This window comes from Hyla sarda, unplaced genomic scaffold (genome assembly GCF_029499605.1).
Source record: "Hyla sarda isolate aHylSar1 unplaced genomic scaffold, aHylSar1.hap1 scaffold_311, whole genome shotgun sequence".
NCBI classification, from domain to species: Eukaryota; Metazoa; Chordata; class Amphibia; order Anura; family Hylidae; genus Hyla; species Hyla sarda.
The window spans coordinates 118,603-141,111 of record NW_026609836.1 but is presented as its reverse complement, the minus strand read 5'-3'; the positions used below and the strand labels follow the sequence as shown (position 1 = coordinate 141,111).

Here is a 22,509-nt window from a genome sequence, read left to right as displayed (position 1 = left end):
AGGGGGAAGTGGTGGCCCCCAGCTGATTTCAGTAGCCGCTGCTCAGAGTATATGGAGGGGGCAGTGGTGGCCCCCAGCTGATTTCAGTAGCCGCTGCTCAGAGTATATGGAGGGGGCAGTGGCGGCCCCCAGCTGATTTCAGTAGCCGCTGCTCAGAGTATATGGAGGGGGCAGTGGCGGCCCCCAGCTGATTTCAGTAGCCGCTGCTCAGAGTATATGGAGGGGGCAGTGGTGGCCCCCAGCTGATTTCAGTAGCCGCTGCTCAGAGTATATGGAGGGGGCAGTGGCGGCCCCCAGCTGATTTCAGTAGCCGCTGCTCAGAGTATATGGAGGGGGCAGTGGTGGCCCCCAGCTGATTTCAGTAGCCGCTGCTCAGAGTATACGGAGGGGGCAGTGGCGGCCCCCAGCTGATTTCAGTAGCCGCTGCTCAGAGTATATGGAGGGGGCAGTGGTGGCCCCCAGCTGATTTCAGTAGCCGCTGCTCAGAGTATATGGAGGGGGCAGTGGCGGCCCCCAGCTGATTTCAGTAGCCGCTGCTCAGAGTATATGGAGGGGGCAGTGGTGGCCCCCAGCTGATTTCAGTAGCCGCTGCTCAGAGTATATGGAGGGGGCAGTGGTGGCCCCCAGCTGATTTCAGTAGCCGCTGCTCAGAGTATATGGAGGGGGCAGTGGCGGCCCCCCAGCTGATTTCAGTAGCCGCTGCTCAGAGTATATGGAGGGGGCAGTGGCGGCCCCCAGCTGATTTCAGTAGCCGCTGCTCAGAGTATATGGAGGGGGCAGTGGCGGCCCCCAGCTGATTTCAGTAGCCGCTGCTCAGAGTATATGGAGGGGGCAGTGGTGGCCCCCAGCTGATTTCAGTAGCCGCTGCTCAGAGTATATGGAGGGGGCAGTGGCGGCCCCCAGCTGATTTCAGTAGCCGCTGCTCAGAGTATATGGAGGGGGCAGTGGCGGCCCCCAGCTGATTTCAGTAGCCGCTGCTCAGAGCCCCCCCAGCCGGTGTGAGGGGATCTCAGGAGCGAGGACAGAGCCCGTGGTCACATGCCTGCAGGAGATGATTAAGCCACGCCCCCTCTAATACAAGAAGACAGGGGGAGAATGAGGACGTACACAGCTCCTCCCTCCCCCACACAGCTTTTCCCTCCCCCACACACAGCTCCTCCCTCCCCCACACACAGCTCCTCTCTCCCCCACACAGCTTCTCCCTCCCCCCACACACAGCTCCTCCCTCCCCCACATACACAGCTCCTCCCTCCCCCACACACAGCCCCTCCCTCCCCCACACACAGCTCCTCCCTCCCCCCCACACACAGCTCCTCCCTCCCCCACACACAGCCCCTCCCTCCCCCACACACAGCTCCTCCCTCCCCCCCACACACAGCTCCTCCCTCCCCCACACACAGCTCCTCCCTCCCCACACACAGCTCCTCCCTCCCCCACACATAGCTCCTCCCTCCCCCACACACAGCTCCTCCCTCCCCCACACAGCTCCTCCCTCCCCCACACAGCTCCTCCCTCCCCCACACACAGCTCCTCCCTCCCCCACACACAGCTCCTCCCTCCCCCACACACAGCTCCTCTCTCCCCCACACAGCTTCTCCCTCCCCCCCACACACAGCTCCTCCCTCCCCCACATACACAGCTCCTCCCTCCCCCACACACAGCTCCTCCCTCCCCCACACACAGCTCCTCCCTCCCCACACACAGCCTCTCCCTCCCCCACACACAGCCTCTCCCTCCCCCACACACAGCCTCTCCCTCCCCCACACACAGCCTCTCCCTCCCCCACACACAGCTCCTCCCTCCCCCCACACAGCTCCTCCCTCCCCCAACACAGCTCCTCCCCAACACAGCCTCTCCCTCCCCACACACAGCTCCTCCCTCCCCACATACACAGCTCCTCCCTCCCCACATACACAGCTCCTCCCTCCCCACATACACAGCTCCTCCCTCCCCCACATACACAGCTCCTCCCTCCCCCACATACACAGCCTCGCCCTCCCCCCACACACAGCTCCTCCCTCCCCCACACACAGCTCCTCCCTCCCCCACACACACAGCTCCTCCCTCCCCCCACACACAGCCTCTTCCTCCCCCACACACACAGCTCCTCCCTCCCCCCACACACAGCCTCTCCCTCCCCCACACACAGCTCCTCCCTCCCCCACACACAGCTCCTCCCTCCCCCACACACAGCTCCTCCCTCCCCCACACACAGCTCCTCCCTCCCCCACACACACAGCTCCTCACTCCCCACACACAGCCTCTCCCTCCCCCACACACAGCCCCTCCCTCCCCCACACACAGCCCCTCCCTCCCCCACACACAGCTCCTCCCTCCCCCACACACAGCTCCTCCCTCCCCCACACACAGCTCCTCCCTCCCCCACACACAGCTCCTCCCTCCCCCACACACACAGCTCCTCCCTCCCCCACACACACAGCTCCTCCCTCCCCCCCACACACAGCCTCTCCCTCCCCCACACACAGCTCCTCCCTCCCCCGCACACACAGCTCCTCCCTCCCCCGCACACACAGCTCCTCCCTCCCCCGCACACACAGCTCCTCACACAGCTCCTCCCTCCCCCACACACAGCTCCTCCCTCCCCCACACACAGCTCCTCCCTCCCCCACACACAGCTCCTCCCTCCCCCACACACAGCTCCTCCCTCCCCCACACACAGCCTCTTCCTCCCCCACACACACAGCCTCTCCCTCCCCCACACACAGCTCCTCCCTCCCCCACACACAGCCCCTCCCTCCCCCACACACAGCTCCTCCCTCCCCCACACACAGCTCCTCCCTCCCCCACACACAGCTCCTCCCTCCCCCACACACAGCTCCTCCCTCCCCCACACACACAGCTCCTCCCTCCCCCACACACACAGCTCCTCCCTCCCCCACACACACAGCTCCTCCCTCCCCCCCACACACAGCCTCTCCCTCCCCCACACACAGCTCCTCCCTCCCCCGCACACACAGCTCCTCCCTCCCCCGCACACACAGCTCCTCCCTCCCCCGCACACACAGCTCCTCACACAGCTCCTCCCTCCCCCACACACAGCTCCTCCCTCCCCCACACACAGCTCCTCCCTCCCCCACACACAGCTCCTCCCTCCCCCACACACAGCTCCTCCCTCCCCCACACACAGCTCCTCCCTCCCCCACACACAGCCTCTTCCTCCCCCACACACACAGCCTCTCCCTCCCCCACACACAGCTCCTCCCTCCCCCACACACAGCTCCTCCCTCCCCCACACACAGCTCCTCCCTCCCCCCCACACACAGCTCCTCCCTCCCCCCCACACACAGCTCCTCCCTCCCCCCACACATAGCCTCTCCCTCCCCCCACACACAGCCTCTCCCTCCCCCACACACAGCCTCTCCCTCCCCCACACACAGCCTCTCCCTCCCCCACACACAGCCTCTCCCTCCCCCACACAGCTCCTCCCTTCCCACACACAGCCTCTCCCTCCCCCACACACAGCTCCTCCCTCCCCCCACACACAGCTCCTCCCTCCCCCACACAGCTTCTCCCTCCCCCCACACAGCTTCTCCCTCCCCCCACACACAGCTCCTCCCTCCCCCACACACAGCCTCTCCCCCACACACACAGCCTCTCCCTCCCCACACACAGCCTCTCCCTCACCACACACAGCTCCTCCCTCCCCCACACACAGCTCCTCCCTCACCACACACAGCTCCTCCCTCCCCACACACAGCCCCTCCCTCCCCCACACACACAGCCTCTCCCACCCCCACACACACAGCTCCTCCCTCCCCCACACAGCTCCTCCCTCCCCACACACAGCTCCTCCCTCCCCACACACAGCTCCTCCCTCCCCCACACACAGCTCCTCCCTCCCCACACACACACAGCTCCCCCCTCCCCCCACACACAGCTTCTCCCTCCCCACACACAGCTCCTCCCTCCCCACACACAGCTCCTCCCTCCCCCACACACAGCTCCTCCCTCCCCACACACACACAGCTCCCCCCTCCCCCCACACACAGCTTCTCCCTCCCCACACACAGCTCCTCCCTCCCCCACACACAGCTCCTCCCTCCCCACACACACACACAGCCTCTCCCCCACACACAGCTCCTCCCCCACACACAGCTCCTCCCTCCCCCACACACAGCTCCTCCCTCCCCCACACACAGCTGCTCCCTCCCCACACACAGCTCCTCCCCACACACAGCCTCTCCCCACACACAGCCTCTCCATCCCCCACACACAGCTCCTCCCTCCCCCACACACAGCTCCTCCCTCCCCCACACACAGCTGCTCCCTCCCCACACACAGCTCCTCCCCACACACAGCTGCTCCCTCCCCCCACACAGCTCCTCCCTCCCCACACACAGCCCCTCCCTCCCCCACACACAGCCCCTCCCTCCCCCACACACAGCCCCTCCCTCCCCCCACACAGCTCCTCCCTCCCCCCACACAGCTCCTCCCTCCCCCCCACACACAGCTCCTCCCACCCCTACACACACAGCTCCTGCCACCCCCCACACACACAGCTCCTGCCACCCCCACACACAGCCTCTCCCTCCCCCACACACAGCCCCTCCCTCCCCCACACACAGCTCCTCCCTCCCCCACACACAGCCTCTCCCTCCCCCACACACATGATATAGGGGTCAGTGACGGGTGTATGTATATGTGTATGTATGATGTGTCTGTATGATGTGTGTATGTAATGTATGATATAGGGGTCAGTGACCGGTGTATGTATATGTGTATGTATGATGTGTCTGTATGTAATGTATGATATAGGGGTCAGTGACCGGTGTATGTATATGTGTGTGTATGATGTGTGTATGTAATGTATGATATAGGGGTCAGTGACCGGTGTATGTATATGTGTGTGTATGATGATGTGTCTGTATGTATGTAATGTATAATATAGGGGGCAGTGACCCGGTGTATGTATGTGTATGTAATGTATGATATAGGGGTCAGGGCCCGGTGTATGTATATGTGTGTGTATGATGATGTGTCTGTATGTATGATGTATGTATGCAATGTATAATATAGGGGGCACTGACCGGTGTATGTATGATGTATGTATGTAATGTATAATATAGGGGGCACTGACCCGGTGTATGTATATGTATATGTGTATGTATGTATGTATGATGATGTGTCTGTATGTATGTAATGTATGATATAGGGGGCAGTGGCCGGTGTATGTATATGTATGTATGATGTGTGTATGTAATGTATGATATAGGGGGCAGTGGCCCGGTGTATGTATATGTGTATGTATGATGATGTGTCTGTATGATGTGTCTGTATGTATGTAATGTATGATATAGGGGGCAGTGACCGGTGTATGTATATGTGTATGTATGATGATGTGTCTGTATGTATGTAATGTATGATATAGGGATCAGTGACCGGTGTATGTATATGTGTATGTATGATGATGTGTCTGTATGTATGTAATGTATGATATAGGGGTCAGTGACCGGTGTATTTATATGTGTATGTATGTATGATGTGTCTGTATTTATGTAATGTATGATATAGGGGGCAGTGACCGGTGTATTTATATGTGTATGTATGATGATGTGTCTGTATGATGTGTCTGTATGTTTGTAATGTATGATATAGGGATCAGTGACCGGTGTATGTATATGTGTATGTATGTATGATGTGTGTATGTAATGTATGATATAGGGGTCAGTGACCGGTGTATGTATATGTGTATGTATGATATGTGTATGTATGTATGTAATGTATGATATAGGGGTCAGTGACCGGTCTATGTATATGTGTATGTATGATGTGTGTATGTAATGTATGATATACTGGTCAGTGACCGGTGTATGTATATGTGTATGTATTATGATGTGTCTGTATGATGTGTGTATGTAATGTATGATATAGGGGGCAGTGGCCGGTGTATGTGTATGTATGATGTGTGTATGTAATGTATGATATAGGGGTCAGTGACCGGTGTATGTATATGTGTATGTATGTATGATGTGTGTATGTAATGTATGATATAGGGGTCAGTGACCGGTGTATGTATATGTGTATGTATGTATGATGTGTGTATGTAATGTATGATATAGGGGTCAGTGACCGGTGTATGTATATGTGTATGTATGATGTGTGTATGTATGCATGCAAACACGCCTGAACCAAAACTACAACTCCCAGCATGTTACACCGTAACTATAAAACTATAAAGTGTAACATGCTGGGAGTTGTAGTTTTGGTTCGGGTCAGCTGCAGAGCCATAGGCTGCATCAGGGCATGCTGGGAGTTGTAGTTACTAACTGTAATTCCCTGTATTCCTTGACACATCCTATGGCTCTACAGCTGACACAAACCAAAACTACAACTCCCAGCATGTTACACAATAACCTTAACTGTCCTACTATACAGTGCAACATGCTGCAACACCCACACAACCATAGGCTGCATCAGGGCATGCTGGGTGTTGTAGTTATCTACTAACTAAATGCAACTTCCAGCATTTTCTGACACATAATTAGAGTAAATAAAATGCAGCATATAAACTGGAGAAGCGGAACCCCCCCCCCCCCCCCCCCAGTAACACAGCGGCGGCGATCAGTGGTTTCCAATCAAAAGACTCCGTGTATAAGTCCCTATGAAGACTGAAAAATAGTGATTAAAATATTTTAAGAAGTGCATATATATGTGAATAAGCCCTAATAAAAGTTCTTATAAAAACTACAGATCATGTCACACAAGATTACCCTCATCCCTGTATATGGAGAGATTGGCGTTATTGGGGTCAGATGGGGGGGGGGGGGTTGCCTCGGGTGTACAAGGATCTACAGCTCTCCCCCACTAATACCATGTCTCAGTGACCCCAACTATATCACCAGCCATGTCTCAGTGACCCCAACTATATCACCAGCCATGTCTCAGTGACCCCAACTATATCACCAGCCATGTCTCAGTGACCCCAACTATATCACCAGCCATGTCTCAGTGACCCACAACTATATCACCAGCCATGTCTCAGTGACCCCAACTATATCACCAGCCATGTCTCAGTGACCCCAACTATATCACCAGCCATGTCTCAGTGACCCCAACTATATCAATATGTTCCTCCAGTATCAAGGCCTCAAGCTCCCCCATTTTATTTGCTCGGCTTCTGGCATTTGTGAACATACACTTTACATTTCCATCCTTTATGTTATTGGGGTTAATGGGATTCAAGGGTGTAAGTTTTATTTTCCTATGAAGCCTATTCCTATTAACTATTCTAACCCCTCCCTCCGCTCCACCCCCAGGTACATTTATAATTCCCACCTCTCTATCTACACATGATGTGTGTATGTAATGTTATGATATAGGGGGTCAGTGACCGGTGTATGTATATGTGTATGTATGTAATGTATGATATAGGGGCAGTGGCCGGTGTATGTATATGTGTGTGTATGTATGTATGATGTGTGTATGTAATGTATGATATAGGGGGCAGTGGCCCGGTGTATGTATATGTGTATGTATGATGCATGTAATGTATGATATAGGGGCAGTGGCCCGGTGTATGTATATGTATGATGATGTGTCTGTATGTATGATGCATGTAATGTATGATATAGGGGCACTGGCCCGGTGTATGTATATGTGTGTGTATGATATGTGTATGCATAATGTGTGTATGTAATGTATGATATAGGGGGCAGTGGCCCGGTGTATGTATATGTGTATGTATGATGCATGTAATGTATGATATAGGGGCAATGGCCCGGTGTATGTATATGTATGATGATGTGTCTGTATGTATGATGCATGTAATGTATGATATAGGGGCACTGGCCCGGTGTATGTATATGTGTGTGTATGATATGTGTATGCATAATGTGTGTATGTAATGTATGATATAGGGGCAGTGGCCCGGTGTATGTAAATGTGTATGTATGTATGTATGTATGATGTGTGTATGTAATGTATGATAGGGGTCAGTGACCGGTGTATGTATATGTGTATGTATGATATAGGGGTCAGTGACCGGTGTATGTATATGTGTATGTATGATGTGTGTATGTAATGTATGATAGGGGTCAGTGACCGGTGTATGTATATGTGTATGTATGATATAGGGGTCAGTGACTGGTGTATGTATATGTGTATGTAATGTATGATATAGGGGTCAGTGACCGGTGTATGTATGTAATGTATGATATAGGGGGCAGTGGCCGGTGTATGTATATGTATGTATGATGTGTGTATGTAATGTATGATATAGGGGGCAGTGACTGGTGTATGTATATGTGTATGTATGTATGATGTGTGTATGTAATGTATGATATAGGGGGCAGTGGCCGGTGTATGTATATGTGTATGTATGTATGATGTGTGTATGTAATGTATGATATAGGGGTCAGTGACTGGTGTATGTATATGTGTATGTAATGTATGATATAGGGGTCAGTGACCGGTGTATGTATATGTGTATGTATGTATGATGTGTGTATGTAATGTATGATATAGGGGTCAGTGACCGGTGTATGTATATGTGTATGTATGTATGATGTGTGTATGTAATGTATGATATAGGGGTCAGTGACTGGTGTATGTATATGTGTATGTATGTATGATGTGTGTATGTAATGTATGATATAGGGGGCAGTGACCGGTGTATGTATATGTGTATGTATGTATGATGTGTGTATGTAATGTATGATATAGGGGTCAGTGACTGGTGTATGTATATGTGTATGTATGTAATGTATGATATAGGGGTCAGTGACCGGTGTATGATATGTGTATGTATGATGTGTGTATGTAATGTATGATATAGGGGTCAGTGACTGGTGTATGTATATGTGTATGTAATGTATGATGTGTGTATGTAATGTATGATATAGGGGTCAGTGACTGGTGTATGTATATGTGTATGTAATGTATGATGTGTGTATGTAATGTATGATATAGGGGGCAGTGACCGGTGTATGTATATGTATGTATGATGTGTGTATGTAATGTATGATATAGGGGGCAGTGACCGGTGTATGTATATGTGTATGTATGATGTGTGTATGTATGCATGCAAACACGCCTGAACCAAAACTACAACTCCCAGCATGTTACACCGTAACTATAAAACTATAAAGTGTAACATGCTGGGAGTTGTAGTTTTGGTTCGGGTCAGCTGCAGAGCCATAGGCTGCATCAGGGCATGCTGGGTGTTGTAGTTACTAACTGTAATTCCCAGTATTCCTTGACACATCCTATGGCTCTACAGCTGACACAAACCAAAACTACAACTCCCAGCATGTTACACAATAACCTTAACTGTCCTACTATACAGTGCAACATGCTGCAACACCCACACAACCATAGGCTGTATCAGGGCATGCTGGGTGTTGTAGTTATCTACTAACTAAATGCAACTTCCAGCATTTTCTGACACATAATTAGAGTAAATAAAATGCAGCACATAAACTGGAGAAGCGGAACCCCCCCCCCCCCCCCAGTAACACAGCGGCGGCGATCAGTGGTTTCCAATCAAAAGACTCCGTGTATAAGTCCCTATGAAGACTGAAAAATAGTGATTAAAATATTTTAAGAAGTGAATATATATGTGAATAAGCCCTAATAAAAGTTCTTATAAAAACTACAGATCATGTCACACAAGATTACCCTCATCCCTGTATATGGAGAGATTGGCGTTATTGGGGTCAGATGGGGGGGGGGGGTTGCCTCGGGTGTACAAGGATCTACAGCTCTCCCCCACTAATACCATGTCTCAGTGACCCCAACTATATCACCAGCCATGTCTCAGTGACCCCAACTATATCACCAGCCATGTCTCAGTGACCCCAACTATATCACCAGCCATGTCTCAGTGACCCCAACTATATCAATATGTTCCTCCAGTATCAAGGCCTCAATCTCCCCCATTTTATTTGCTCGGCTTCTGGCATTTGTGAACATACACTTTACATTTCCATCCTTTATGTTATTGGGGTTAATGGGATTCAAGGGTGTAAGTTTTATTTTCCTATGAAGCTTATTCCTATTAACTATTCTAACCCCTCCCTCCGCTCCACCCCCAGGTACATTTATAATTCCCACCTCTCTATCTACACATGATGTGTGTATGTAATGTTATGATATAGGGGGTCAGTGACCGGTGTATGTATATGTGTATGTATGTAATGTATGATATAGGGGCAGTGGCCGGTGTATGTATATGTGTGTGTATGTATGTATGATGTGTGTATGTAATGTATGATATAGGGGGCAGTGGCCCGGTGTATGTATATGTGTATGTATGATGCATGTAATGTATGATATAGGGGCAGTGGCCCAGTGTATGTATATGTATGATGATGTGTCTGTATGTATGATGCATGTAATGTATGATATAGGGGCACTGGCCCGGTGTATGTATATGTGTGTGTATGATATGTGTATGCATAATGTGTGTATGTAATGTATGATATAGGGGCAGTGGCCCGGTGTATGTAAATGTGTATGTATGTATGTATGATGTGTGTATGTAATGTATGATAGGGGTCAGTGACCGGTGTATGTATATGTGTATGTATGTAATGTACGATATAGGGGTCAGTGACCGGTGTATGTATATGTGTATGTATGATGTGTGTATGTAATGTATGATATAGGGGTCAGTGACTGGTGTATGTATATGTGTATGTAATGTATGATATAGGGTCAGTGACCGGTGTATGTATATGTGTATGTATGTATGTAATGTATGATATAGGGGTCAGTGACCGGTGTATGTATGTATGTAATGTATGATATAGGGGGCAGTGGCCGGTGTATGTATATGTGTATGTATGTATGATGTGTGTATGTAATGTATGATATAGGGGCAGTGGCCGGTGTATGTATATGTGTGTTTATGTATGTATGATGTGTGTATGTAATGTATGATATAGGGGGCAGTGGCCCGGTGTATGTATATGTGTATGTATGATGCATGTAATGTATGATATAGGGGCAGTGGCCCGGTGTATGTATATGTATGATGATGTGTCTGTATGTATGATGCATGTAATGTATGATATAGGGGCACTGGCCCGGTGTATGTATATGTGTGTGTATGATATGTGTATGCATAATGTGTGTATGTAATGTATGATATAGGGGCAGTGGCCCGGTGTATGTAAATGTGTATGTATGTATGTATGATGTGTGTATGTAATGTATGATATAGGGGGCAGTGACCGGTGTATGTATATGTGTATGTTTGATGTGTCTGTATGTATGTAATGTATGATATAGGGGGCAGTGACCGGTGTATGTATATGTATGTATGATGTGTGTATGTAATGTATGATATAGGGGGCAGTGGCCGGTGTATGTATATGTATGTATGATGTGTGTATGTAATGTATGATATAGGGGGCAGTGACTGGTATATGTGTATGTATGATGTGTGTATGTAATGTATGATATAGGGGGCAGTGACCGGTAAATGTGTATGTATGATGTGTGTATGTATGATGTGTGTATGTAATGTATGATATAGGGGTCAGTGACCGGTGTATGTATATGTATGTATGATGTGTGTATGTAATGTATGATATAGGGGGCAGTGACCGGTGTATGTATATGTGTATGTATGTATGATGTGTGTATGTAATGTATGATATAGGGGTCAGTGACCGGTGTATGTATATGTGTATGTATGATGTGTGTATGTAATGTATAATATAGGGGTCAGTGACCGGTGTATGTATATGTGTATGTATGATGTGTGTATGTAATGTATGATATAGGGGTCAGTGACCGGTATATGTGTATGTATATGTGTATGTATGATGTGTGTATGTAATGTATGATATAGGGGTCAGTGACCGGTGTATGTATATGTATGTATGATGTGTGTATGTAATGTATGATATAGGGGGCAGTGACCGGTGTATGTATATGTATGTATGATGTGTGTATGTAATGTATGATATAGGGGGCAGTGACCGGTGTATGTATATGTGTATGTATGATGTGTGTATGTATGCATGCAAACACGCCTGAACCAAAACTACAACTCCCAGCATGTTACACCGTAACTATAAAACTATAAAGTGTAACATGCTGGGAGTTGTAGTTTTGGTTCGGGTCAGCTGCAGAGCCATAGGCTGCATCAGGGCATGCTGGGTGTTGTAGTTACTAACTGTAATTCCCTGTATTCCTTGACACATCCTATGGCTCTACAGCTGACACAAACCAAAACTACAACTCCCAGCATGTTACACAATAACCTTAACTGTCCTACTATACAGTGCAACATGCTGCAACACCCACACAACCATAGGCTGCATCAGGGCATGCTGGGTGTTGTAGTTATCTACTAACTAAATGCAACTTCCAGCATTTTCTGACACATAATTAGAGTAAATAAAATGCAGCATATAAACTGGAGAAGCGGAACCCCCCCCCCCCCCCCCCAGTAACACAGCGGCGGCGATCAGTGGTTTCCAATCAAAAGACTCCGTGTATAAGTCCCTATGAAGACTGAAAAATAGTGATTAAAATATTTTAAGAAGTGAATATATATGTGAATAAGCCCTAATAAAAGTTCTTATAAAAACTACAGATCATGTCACACAAGATTACCCTCATCCCTGTATATGGAGAGATTGGCGTTATTGGGGTCAGATGGGGGGGGGGGTTGCCTCGGGTGTACAAGGATCTACAGCTCTCCCCCACTAATACCCTGACATACTGCGATCACCGCGGCCGCTATTAAACCATCAGATCTCCAGTGTCTAAAGGATCGTATATCCATCCCTGGGGGTCTAGTGGGGGGGATCAGACTATTTTGGTTGAAATTATTTTATCTACCAGGACAAGTGGATTTTCTTGAGGGACAAGTAGTTTTTTTTCCCCCCCGCCCGGTCTTCCCAGATGATGATTGAGAACAATCCATGACACTGACCGGTCTCAGCTGTATAAAGGGGGCAGTGGATGCTATAAATTCTGCAGGGGGCACAAACTTTTGCAGACGCCATTTTTTTGTTTTCTGTTATTATGAAAGTGTAAATGATGGAAATAAAATGTAACTTTTGGTGACATATTATAAGAATGTCTAATCTGTAATTTGATCCTTTTGGAGATTTTTCCATCTTTCCTCGGCTTCTTTATGACATTAATACTAATTGTTACCTGGGGGGCCCAAACTTTTCATCCCCACTGTATATACCCAGTGTTATGTTTGTTTACCCCAATATATTCAGATATATTCATGTCATGTCCTCCTGTGTACTGCTCTGGTATACACCAATATATCTTTTTATCTCCCAGTATTGTGTACCCCAGCATATCTACTCCCCATGTCCTGCCCCTAGTACCTTCTTGTGTACCCCAATATCTGTGTCCTCCAATATATCTTTGCCTCATCTCCTGCTGCTACTATCCCAACATTTGTATACCCCATGTCCTACTCGTGTACCCCACATTATCTACACCCCATGTCCTACTCGTGTACCCCACATTATCTACACCCCATGTCCTACTCGTGTACCCCACATTATCTACACCCCATGTCCTACTCGTGTACCCCACATTATCTACACCCCATGTCCTACTCGTGTACCCCACATTATCTACACCCCATGTCCTACTCGTGTACCCCACATTATCTACACCCCATGTCCTACTCGTGTACCCCACATTATCTACACCCCATGTCCTACTCGTGTACCCCACATTATCTACACCCCATGTCCTACTCGTGTACCCCACAATATCTACACCCCATGTCCTACTCGTGTACCCCACATTATCTACACCCCATGTCCTACTCGTGTACCCCACATTATCTACACCCCATGTCCTACTCGTGTACCCCACATTATCTACACCCCATGTCCTACTCGTGTACCCCACATTATCTACACCCCATGTCCTACTCGTGTACCCCACATTATCTACACCCCATGTCCTACTCGTGTACCCCACATTATCTACACCCCATGTCCTACTCGTGTACCCCACATTATCTACACCCCATGTCCTACTCGTGTACCCCACAATATCTACACCCCATGTCCTACTCGTGTACCCCACATTATCTACACCCCATGTCCTAATCGTGTACCCCACATTATCTACACCCCATGTCCTACTCGTGTACCCCACATTATCTACACCCCATGTCCTACTCGTGTACCCCACATTATCTACACCCCATGTCCTACTCGTGTACCCCACATTATCTACACCCCATGTCCTACTCGTGTACCCCACATTATCTACACCCCATGTCCTACTCGTGTACCCCACATTATCTACACCCCATGTCCTACTCGTGTACCCCACATTATCTACACCCCATGTCCTACTCGTGTACCCCACATTATCTACACCCCATGTCCTAATCGTGTACCCCACATTATCTACACCCCATGTCCTACTCGTGTACCCCACATTATCTACACCCCATGTCCTACTCGTGTACCCCACATTATCTACACCCCATGTCCTACTCGTGTACCCCACATTATCTACATCCCATGTCCTACTCGTGTACCCCACATTATCTACACCCCATGTCCTACTTGTGTACCCCACATTATCTACACCCCATGTCCTACTTGTGTACCCCACATTATCTACACCCCATGTCCTACTCGTGTACCCCACAGTATCTACAACCCATGTCCTACTCGTGTACCCCACATTATCTACACCCCATGTCCTACTCGTGTACCCCACATTATCTACACCCCATGTCCTAATCGTGTACCCCACATTATCTACAACCCATGTCCTACTCGTGTACCCCACATTATCTACAACCCATGTCCTACTCGTGTACCCCACATTATCTACACCCCATGTCCTACTCGTGTACCCCACATTATCTACACCCCATGTCCTACTCGTGTACCCCACATTATCTACACCCCATGTCCTACTCGTGTACCCCACATTATCTACACCCCATGTCCTACTCGTGTACCCCACATTATCTACACCCCATGTCCTACTCGTGTACCCCACATTATCTACACCCCATGTCCTACTCGTGTACCCCACATTATCTACACCCCATGTCCTACTCGTGTACCCCACATTATCTACACCCCATGTCCTACTCGTGTACCCCACATTATCTACACCCCATGTCCTAATCGTGTACCCCACATTATCTACACCCCATGTCCTAATCGTGTACCCCACATTATCTACACCCCATGTCCTACTGGTGTACCCCACATTATCTACACCCCATGTCCTACTGGTGTACCCCACATTATCTACATCCCATGTCCTACTGGTGTACCCCACATTATCTACATCCCATGTCCTACTGGTGTACCCCACATTATCTACACCCCATGTCCTACTTGTGTACCCCACATTATCTACACCCCATGTCCTACTCGTGTACCCCACATTATCTACACCCCATGTCCTACTCGTGTACCCCACAGTATCTACAACCCATGTCCTACTCGTGTACCCCACAGTATCTACAACCCATGTCCTACTCGTGTACCCCACATTATCTACACCCCATGTCCTACTCGTGTACCCCACATTATCTACACCCCATGTCCTACTCGTGTACCCCACATTATCTACACCCCATGTCCTACTCGTGTACCCCACATTATCTACACCCCATGTCCTACTCGTGTACCCCACAATATCTACACCCCATGTCCTACTCGTGTACCACACATTATCTACACCCCATGTCCTAATCGTGTACCCCACATTATCTACACCCCATGTCCTACTCGTGTACCCCACATTATCTACACCCCGTGTCCTACTCGTGTACCCCACATTATCTACACCCCGTGTCCTACTCGTGTACCCCACATTATCTACAACCCATGTCCTACTGGTGTACCCCACATTATCTACACCCCATGTCCTACTCGTGTACCCCACATTATCTACACCCCATGTCCTACTCGTGTACCCCACATTATCTACACCCCGTACCCTGCTCCTCTGTCCTATTATCAGTACCACTTATCCCGCTGTCCTTTTGTTTTTCCCAATATATCTGCACCCCATGTTCTGCCTCTTATTTTTTTATACCCAATGTCCTGCTCCGTTGTATCCCAGCATATCGGCACCCCATTATTGTTCATTTGTCCCACCATATATATGCACCCCATATCTTCCATATGTTCCTGTGTATCCCTGTATATCTCCTCATGTTCAGCTCATGTCTTTCTGCTGCACCCCATATCCTGCTGTTATGTACTTTAATCTGTCTGCACCTCATGTTCTGCTCCGGTGTGCCCCAAATATCCTGCTGACTCCTCGTGTCTGTTCCTGGTGGGGCCCTTCTGTACATACCATGTGCGGTAATGGGATCTCTCTGTGTCAGGGGGCAGTGAGGAGCCTGTGGAGGCCGGCAGTCTGGTCCTGGAGTCCAATCTCTTACTTGTTGATGAGCTGGAGCTCTCGGACAGCAGCGAGCGGCTTCTTTCCTTCTCCAAGGACTCTGAAGGTGAGTGTGAGTGACGTCTGCTCCAGAACTCAGGGTTTACAGGGAGCGCTTTACACAACTCACACAACAGTGACCATGGGCATGAGATGACCATGTTGTCTATAAGAGCTGACAATCTGTGGGAGAGCTGCAATGTATAACGATACTTCTGACCATAAAGAACATAAATGGTCACATAACATTTCGTAATCCTAGTAGAACCTTCTGGAAGCCATAGGTCCTGTTCCACCTGCTGTAAAACACATCCACGATAAGAACCTCATACAACAGTCACACATGGCGGAGGGAGTGTGATGGTCAGGGGCAGGACCCGGATAAACTTGTCATCATTGATGGATCCACAAATTCTGCTGAACATCCTGAGGAGAATGTCTGCCTGTCAGTGTAGGGCCTAAAGCTTTGGTGAAGGACAATGATGAAGAGAAACATGCAGGTCACCTCTTAATGTGTACCTGTCGTATTACAAAAAAATCCTATATATGTATTACTCACTTGGTCATTCAGATGCTTTACATGTCTTTTTTATGTGTCTTCTGTATTTGGCTGCAAAAAATCCCTCTGTTTTGCTGCTCACTCATTCTGACATCCACTGCTCAGGAAGGGGTGTGTCCAAGGCAAGCACTGAGTTCAGGAAGAGGCGTGTCTGAGGCAAGCACTGAGCTCAGGAAGAAGCGTGTCTGAGGCAAGCACTGAGCTCAGGAAGAGGTGTGTCTGAGGCAAGCACTGAGCTCAGGAAGGGGCGTGTCTGAGGCAAGCACTGAGCTCAGGAAGGGGCATGTCTGAGGCAACTACTGAGCTCAGGAGGAGGCATGTCTGAGGTAAGCACTGAGCTCAGGAGGAGGAGTGTCTGAGGCAAGCACTGAGCTCAGGAGGAGGCATGTCTGAGGTAAGCACTGAGCTCAGGAGAAGGCGTGTCTGTGGCAAGCACTGAGCTCAGGAAGAGGTGTGTCTGAGGCAAGCACTGAGCTCAGGAAGGGGCGTGTCTGAGGCAAGCACTGAGCTCAGGAAGGGGCATGTCTGAGGCAAGCACTGAGCTCAGGAAGGGGCGTGTCTGAGGCAAGCACTGAGCTCAGGAAGAGGTGTGTCTGAGGCAAGCACTGAGCTCAGAAAGGGGCGTGCCTGAGGCAAGCACTGAGCTCAGGAAGGGGGATGTCTGATGCAAGCACTGAGCTCAGGAGGAGGCGTGTCTGAGGCAGGCACTGAGCTCAGGAAGAGGCATGTCTGAGGCAAGCACTGAGCTCAGGAAGAGGCGTGTCTGAGGCAAGCACTGAGCTCAGGAAGGGGTGTGTCTGAGGCAAGCACTGAGCTCAGGAAGGGATGTGTCTTGAGGCAAGCACTGAGCTCAGGAAGGGATGTGTCTGAGGCAAGCACTGAGCTCAGGAAGGGGTGTGTCTGAGGCAAGCACAGCTCAGGAAGGGATGTGTCTGAGGCAAGCACTGAGCTCAGGAAGAGGCGTGTCTGAGGCAAGCACTGAGCTCAGGAAGGGATGTGTCTGAGGCAAGCACTGAGCTCAGGAGGAGGCATGTCTGAGGCAAGCACTGAGCTCAGGAAGGGGCATGTCTGAGGCAAGCACTGAGCTCAGGAAGGGGCATGTCTGAGGCAAGCACTGAGCTCAGGAGGAGGCATGTCTGAGGCAAGCACTGAGCTCAGGAAGGGGCATGTCTGAGGCAAGCACTGAGCTCAGGAGGAGGCATGTCTGAGGCAAGCACTGAGCTCAGGAGGAGGCGTGTCTGTGGCAAGCACTGAGCTCAGGAAGAGGCGTGTCTGAGGCAAGCACTGAGCTCAGGAAGGGGCATGTCTGAGGCAAGCACTGAGCTCAGGAAGAGGTGTGTCTGAGGCAAGCACTGAGCTCAGAAAGGGGCGTGTCTGAGGCAAGCACTGAGCTCAGGAAGGGGCATGTCTGATGCAAGCACTGAGCTCAGGAGGAGGCGTGTCTGAGGCAGGCACTGAGCTCAGGAGGAGGCGTGTCTGAGGCAGGCACTGAGCTCAGGAAGAGGCGTGTCTGAGGCAAGCACTGAGCTCAGGAAGAGGCGTGTCTGAGGCAAGCACTGAGCTCAGGAGGAGGCGTGTCTGAGGCAAGCACTGAGCTCAGGAAGAGGCGTGTCTGAGGCAAACACTGAGCTCAGGAAGGGGTGTGTCTGAGGCAAGCACTGAGCTCAGGAAGGGGTGTGTCTTGAGGCAAGCACTGAGCTCAGGAAGGGATGTGTCTGAGGCAAGCACTGAACTCAGGAAGAGGCGTGTCTGAGGCAAGCACTGAGCTCAGAAAGGGGCGTGTCTGAGGCAAGCACTGAGCTCAGAAAGGGGCATGTCTGATGCAAGCACTGAGCTCAGGAGGAGGCGTGTCTGAGGCAGGCACTGAGCTCAGGAGGAGGCGTGTCTGTGGCAAGCACTGAGCTCAGGAAGAGGCGTGTCTGTGGCAAGCACTGAGCTCAGGAAGGGGCATGTCTGAGGCAAGCACTGAGCTCAGGAAGAGGTGTGTCTGAGGCAAGCACTGAGCTCAGAAAGGGGCGTGTCTGAGGCAAGCACTGAGCTCAGGAAGGGGCATGTCTGAGGCAAGCACTGAGCTCAGGAAGGGGCATGTCTGATGCAAGCACTGAGCTCAGGAGGAGGCGTGTCTGAGGCAGGCACTGAGCTCAGGAGGAGGCGTGTCTGAGGCAGGCACTGAGCTCAGGAAGAGGCGTGTCTGAGGCAAGCACTGAGCTCAGGAAGAGGCGTGTCTGAGGCAAGCACTGAGCTCAGGAGGAGGCGTGTCTGAGGCAAGCACTGAGCTCAGGAAGAGACGTGTCTGAGGCAAACACTGAGCTCAGGAAGGGGTGTGTCTGAGGCAAGCACTGAGCTCAGGAAGGGGTGTGTCTTGAGGCAAGCACTGAGCTCAGGAAGGGATGTGTCTGAGGCAAGCACTGAACTCAGGAAGAGGCGTGTCTGAGGCAAGCACTGAGCTCAGAAAGGGGCGTGTCTGAGGCAAGCACTGAGCTCAGAAAGGGGCATGTCTGATGCAAGCACTGAGCTCAGGAGGAGGCGTGTCTGAGGCAGGCACTGAGCTCAGGAGGAGGCGTGTCTGAGGCAGGCACTGAGCTCAGGAGGAGGCGTGTCTGTGGCAAGCACTGAGCTCAGGAAGAGGCGTGTCTAAGGCAAGCACTGAGCTCAGGAAGGTGTGTGTCTGAGGCAAGCACTGAGCTCAGGAAGGGATGTGTCTTGAGGCAAGCACTGAGCTCAGGAAGGGATGTGTCTGAGGCAAGCACTGAGCTCAGGAAGGGGTGTGTCTGAGGCAAGCACTGAGCTCAGGAAGGGATGTGTCTGAGGCAAGCACTGAGCTCAGGAGGAGGCGTGTCTGTGGCAAGCACTGAGCTCAGGAAGAGGCGTGTCTGAGGCAAGCACTGAGCTCAGGAAGAGGCGTGTCTGAGGCAAGCACTGAGCTCAGGAAGGTGTGTGTCTGAGGCAAGCACTGAGCTCAGGAAGGGATGTGTCTTGAGGCAAGCACTGAGCTCAGGAAGGGATGTGTCTGAGGCAAGCACTGAGCTCAGGAAGGGGTGTGTCTGAGGCAAGCACTGAGCTCAGGAAGGGATGTGTCTGAGGCAAGCACTGAGCTCAGGAAGAGGCGTGTGAGGCAAGCACTGAGCTCAGGAAGGGATGTGTCTGAGGCAAGCACTGAGCTCAGGAGGAGGCATGTCTGAGGCAAGCACTGAGCTCAGGAAGGGGCATGTCTGAGGCAAGCACTGAGCTCAGGAAGGGGCATGTCTGAGGCAAGCACTGAGCTCAGGAGGAGGCATGTCTGAGGCAAGCACTGAGCTCAGGAAGGGGCATGTCTGAGGCAAGCACTGAGCTCAGGAAGGGGCATGTCTGAGGCAAGCACTGAGCTCAGGAGGAGGCATGTCTGAGGCAAGCACTGAGCTCAGGAAGGGGCATGTCTGAGGCAAGCACTGAGCTCAGGAGGAGGCATGTCTGAGGCAAGCACTGAGCTCAGGAGGAGGCGTGTCTGTGGCAAGCACTGAGCTCAGGAAGAGGCGTGTCTGAGGCAAGCACTGAGCTCAGGAGGAGGCGTGTCTGAGGCAGGCACTGAGCTCAGGAGGAGGCGTGTCTGAGGCAGGCACTGAGCTCAGGAGGAGGCGTGTCTGTGGCAAGCACTGAGCTCAGGAAGAGGCGTGTCTAAGGCAAGCACTGAGCTCAGGAAGGTGTGTGTCTGAGGCAAGCACTGAGCTCAGGAAGGGATGTGTCTTGAGGCAAGCACTGAGCTCAGGAAGGGATGTGTCTGAGGCAAGCACTGAGCTCAGGAAGGGGTGTGTCTGAGGCAAGCACTGAGCTCAGGAAGGGATGTGTCTGAGGCAAGCACTGAGCTCAGGAGGAGGCGTGTCTGTGGCAAGCACTGAGCTCAGGAAGAGGCGTGTCTGAGGCAAGCACTGAGCTCAGGAAGAGGCGTGTCTAAGGCAAGCACTGAGCTCAGGAAGGTGTGTGTCTGAGGCAAGCACTGAGCTCAGGAAGGGATGTGTCTTGAGGCAAGCACTGAGCTCAGGAAGGGATGTGTCTGAGGCAAGCACTGAGCTCAGGAAGGGGTGTGTCTGAGGCAAGCACTGAGCTCAGGAAGGGATGTGTCTGAGGCAAGCACTGAGCTCAGGAAGAGGCGTGTCTGAGGCAAGCACTGAGCTCAGGAAGGGATGTGTCTGAGGCAAGCACTGAGCTCAGGAGGAGGCATGTCTGAGGCAAGCACTGAGCTCAGGAAGGGGCATGTCTGAGGCAAGCACTGAGCTCAGGAAGGGGCATGTCTGAGGCAAGCACTGAGCTCAGGAGGAGGCATGTCTGAGGCAAGCACTGAGCTCAGGAAGGGGCATGTCTGAGGCAAGCACTGAGCTCAGGAAGAGGCATGTCTGAGGCAAGGACTAAGCCCGCCCTCCCTCACAATGCATTCACTTCCTCCCTGAGTCTGCTGTGCTGGGTCTCTTCATCCAATCACTGCAGGCTGCTCTGTAACCCCTTCCTTTCTCATCTCCTCATCAAATCACTGCAGGCTGCTCTGTAACCTCTTCCTCTCTGCGTCTCATCCAGTCACTGCAGGCTGCTCTGTAACCCCTTCCTCACTGAGTCTCTTCATCCAGTCACTGCAGGCTGCTCTGTAACCTCTTCTTCTCTGGTCTCCTCATCCAATCACTGCAGGCTGCTCTGTAACCCCTTCCTCTCTGCGTCTCATCCAATCACTTCAGGATGCTCTGTAACCCCTTCCTCTCTGGGTCTCTTCATCCAATCACTGCAGACTGCTCTGAACCCCTTCCTCTCTGGGTCTCCTCATCCAATCACTGCAGGCTGCTCTGTAACCCCTTCCTCTCTGGTCTTCTCATCCAATCACTGCAGGCTGCTCTGTAACCCCTTCCTCTCTGGGTCTCTTCATCCAATCACTGCAGACTGCTCTGAACCCCTTACTCTCTGGTCTCCTTATCCGATCACTGTAGGCTTCTCTGTAACCCCTTCCTCTCTGGGTCTCTGTATCTAATCACTGCAGGATGCCCTGTAACCCCTTCCTCTCTGGTCTCCTCATCCGATCACTCCGCTGCTCTGTAACTTTCTCCTATCTGTTTTCATGCTGCAGTCTGATAGAACAGGAGTGATCATAGAGGAGAGCTAGTCCCGCCTTAACTTCCAGGACTTTGTCCCTACCTGTGCGTCAGCTTGGGCAAAGATGGTGCTGCAACCGGACAGGATTATGTTCTGGATGTATGGGGACCCGTAGTGGTCTCTTTTTATAAGCCATTATTTCGTTAAAAATTAGATAACATTTTCGTATGAAGTAAATTAGAAAGGTTAATGTTCTGCCAAAATGTACAACACACAAAACATTTTTGCTTCTGAAAGTGCCATTTAAAGAGACCAATGGAAGCTTGTGGAGCATCAGTCCTGACATTTTTCCCTTTGAGATGCTGTGAAAAGACCTTTACAGGTCATACATAGGCAAAACAATTTTACCTTTGGAAACACTACTGCCTAAAAAAGTCATTTAGAAATACCTGTGACTGCCCCAGGTCAAGGCCGGAAGGTGAGGCCCGCGATCAGGCAGATAGGAAGGATGTAAGTCTGCT

At 50.8% G+C, this 22,509-nt stretch overlaps 1 protein-coding gene across 4 annotated transcripts in view; it reads left to right on the top strand.

Moving 5' to 3' along the window:
- LOC130328643 (zinc finger protein 513-like) overlaps positions 1-22,509 on the top strand; it is an 88,832-nt gene that overhangs the window by 16,492 nt on the left and 49,831 nt on the right. For 2 of the 4 annotated variants that reach the window (XM_056553476.1, XM_056553477.1), the window contains exon 2: positions 16,322-16,444. The exons of 1 other annotated variant lie outside the window; for it this stretch is intronic. In XM_056553476.1, coding sequence (XP_056409451.1) covers positions 16,385-16,444 — 60 coding nt within the window. In that variant the 5' untranslated portion in view covers positions 16,322-16,384. The remainder of the gene's footprint in view (positions 1-16,321; positions 16,445-22,509) is intronic. One more of the 4 variants, XM_056553475.1, reaches the window with a different exon arrangement.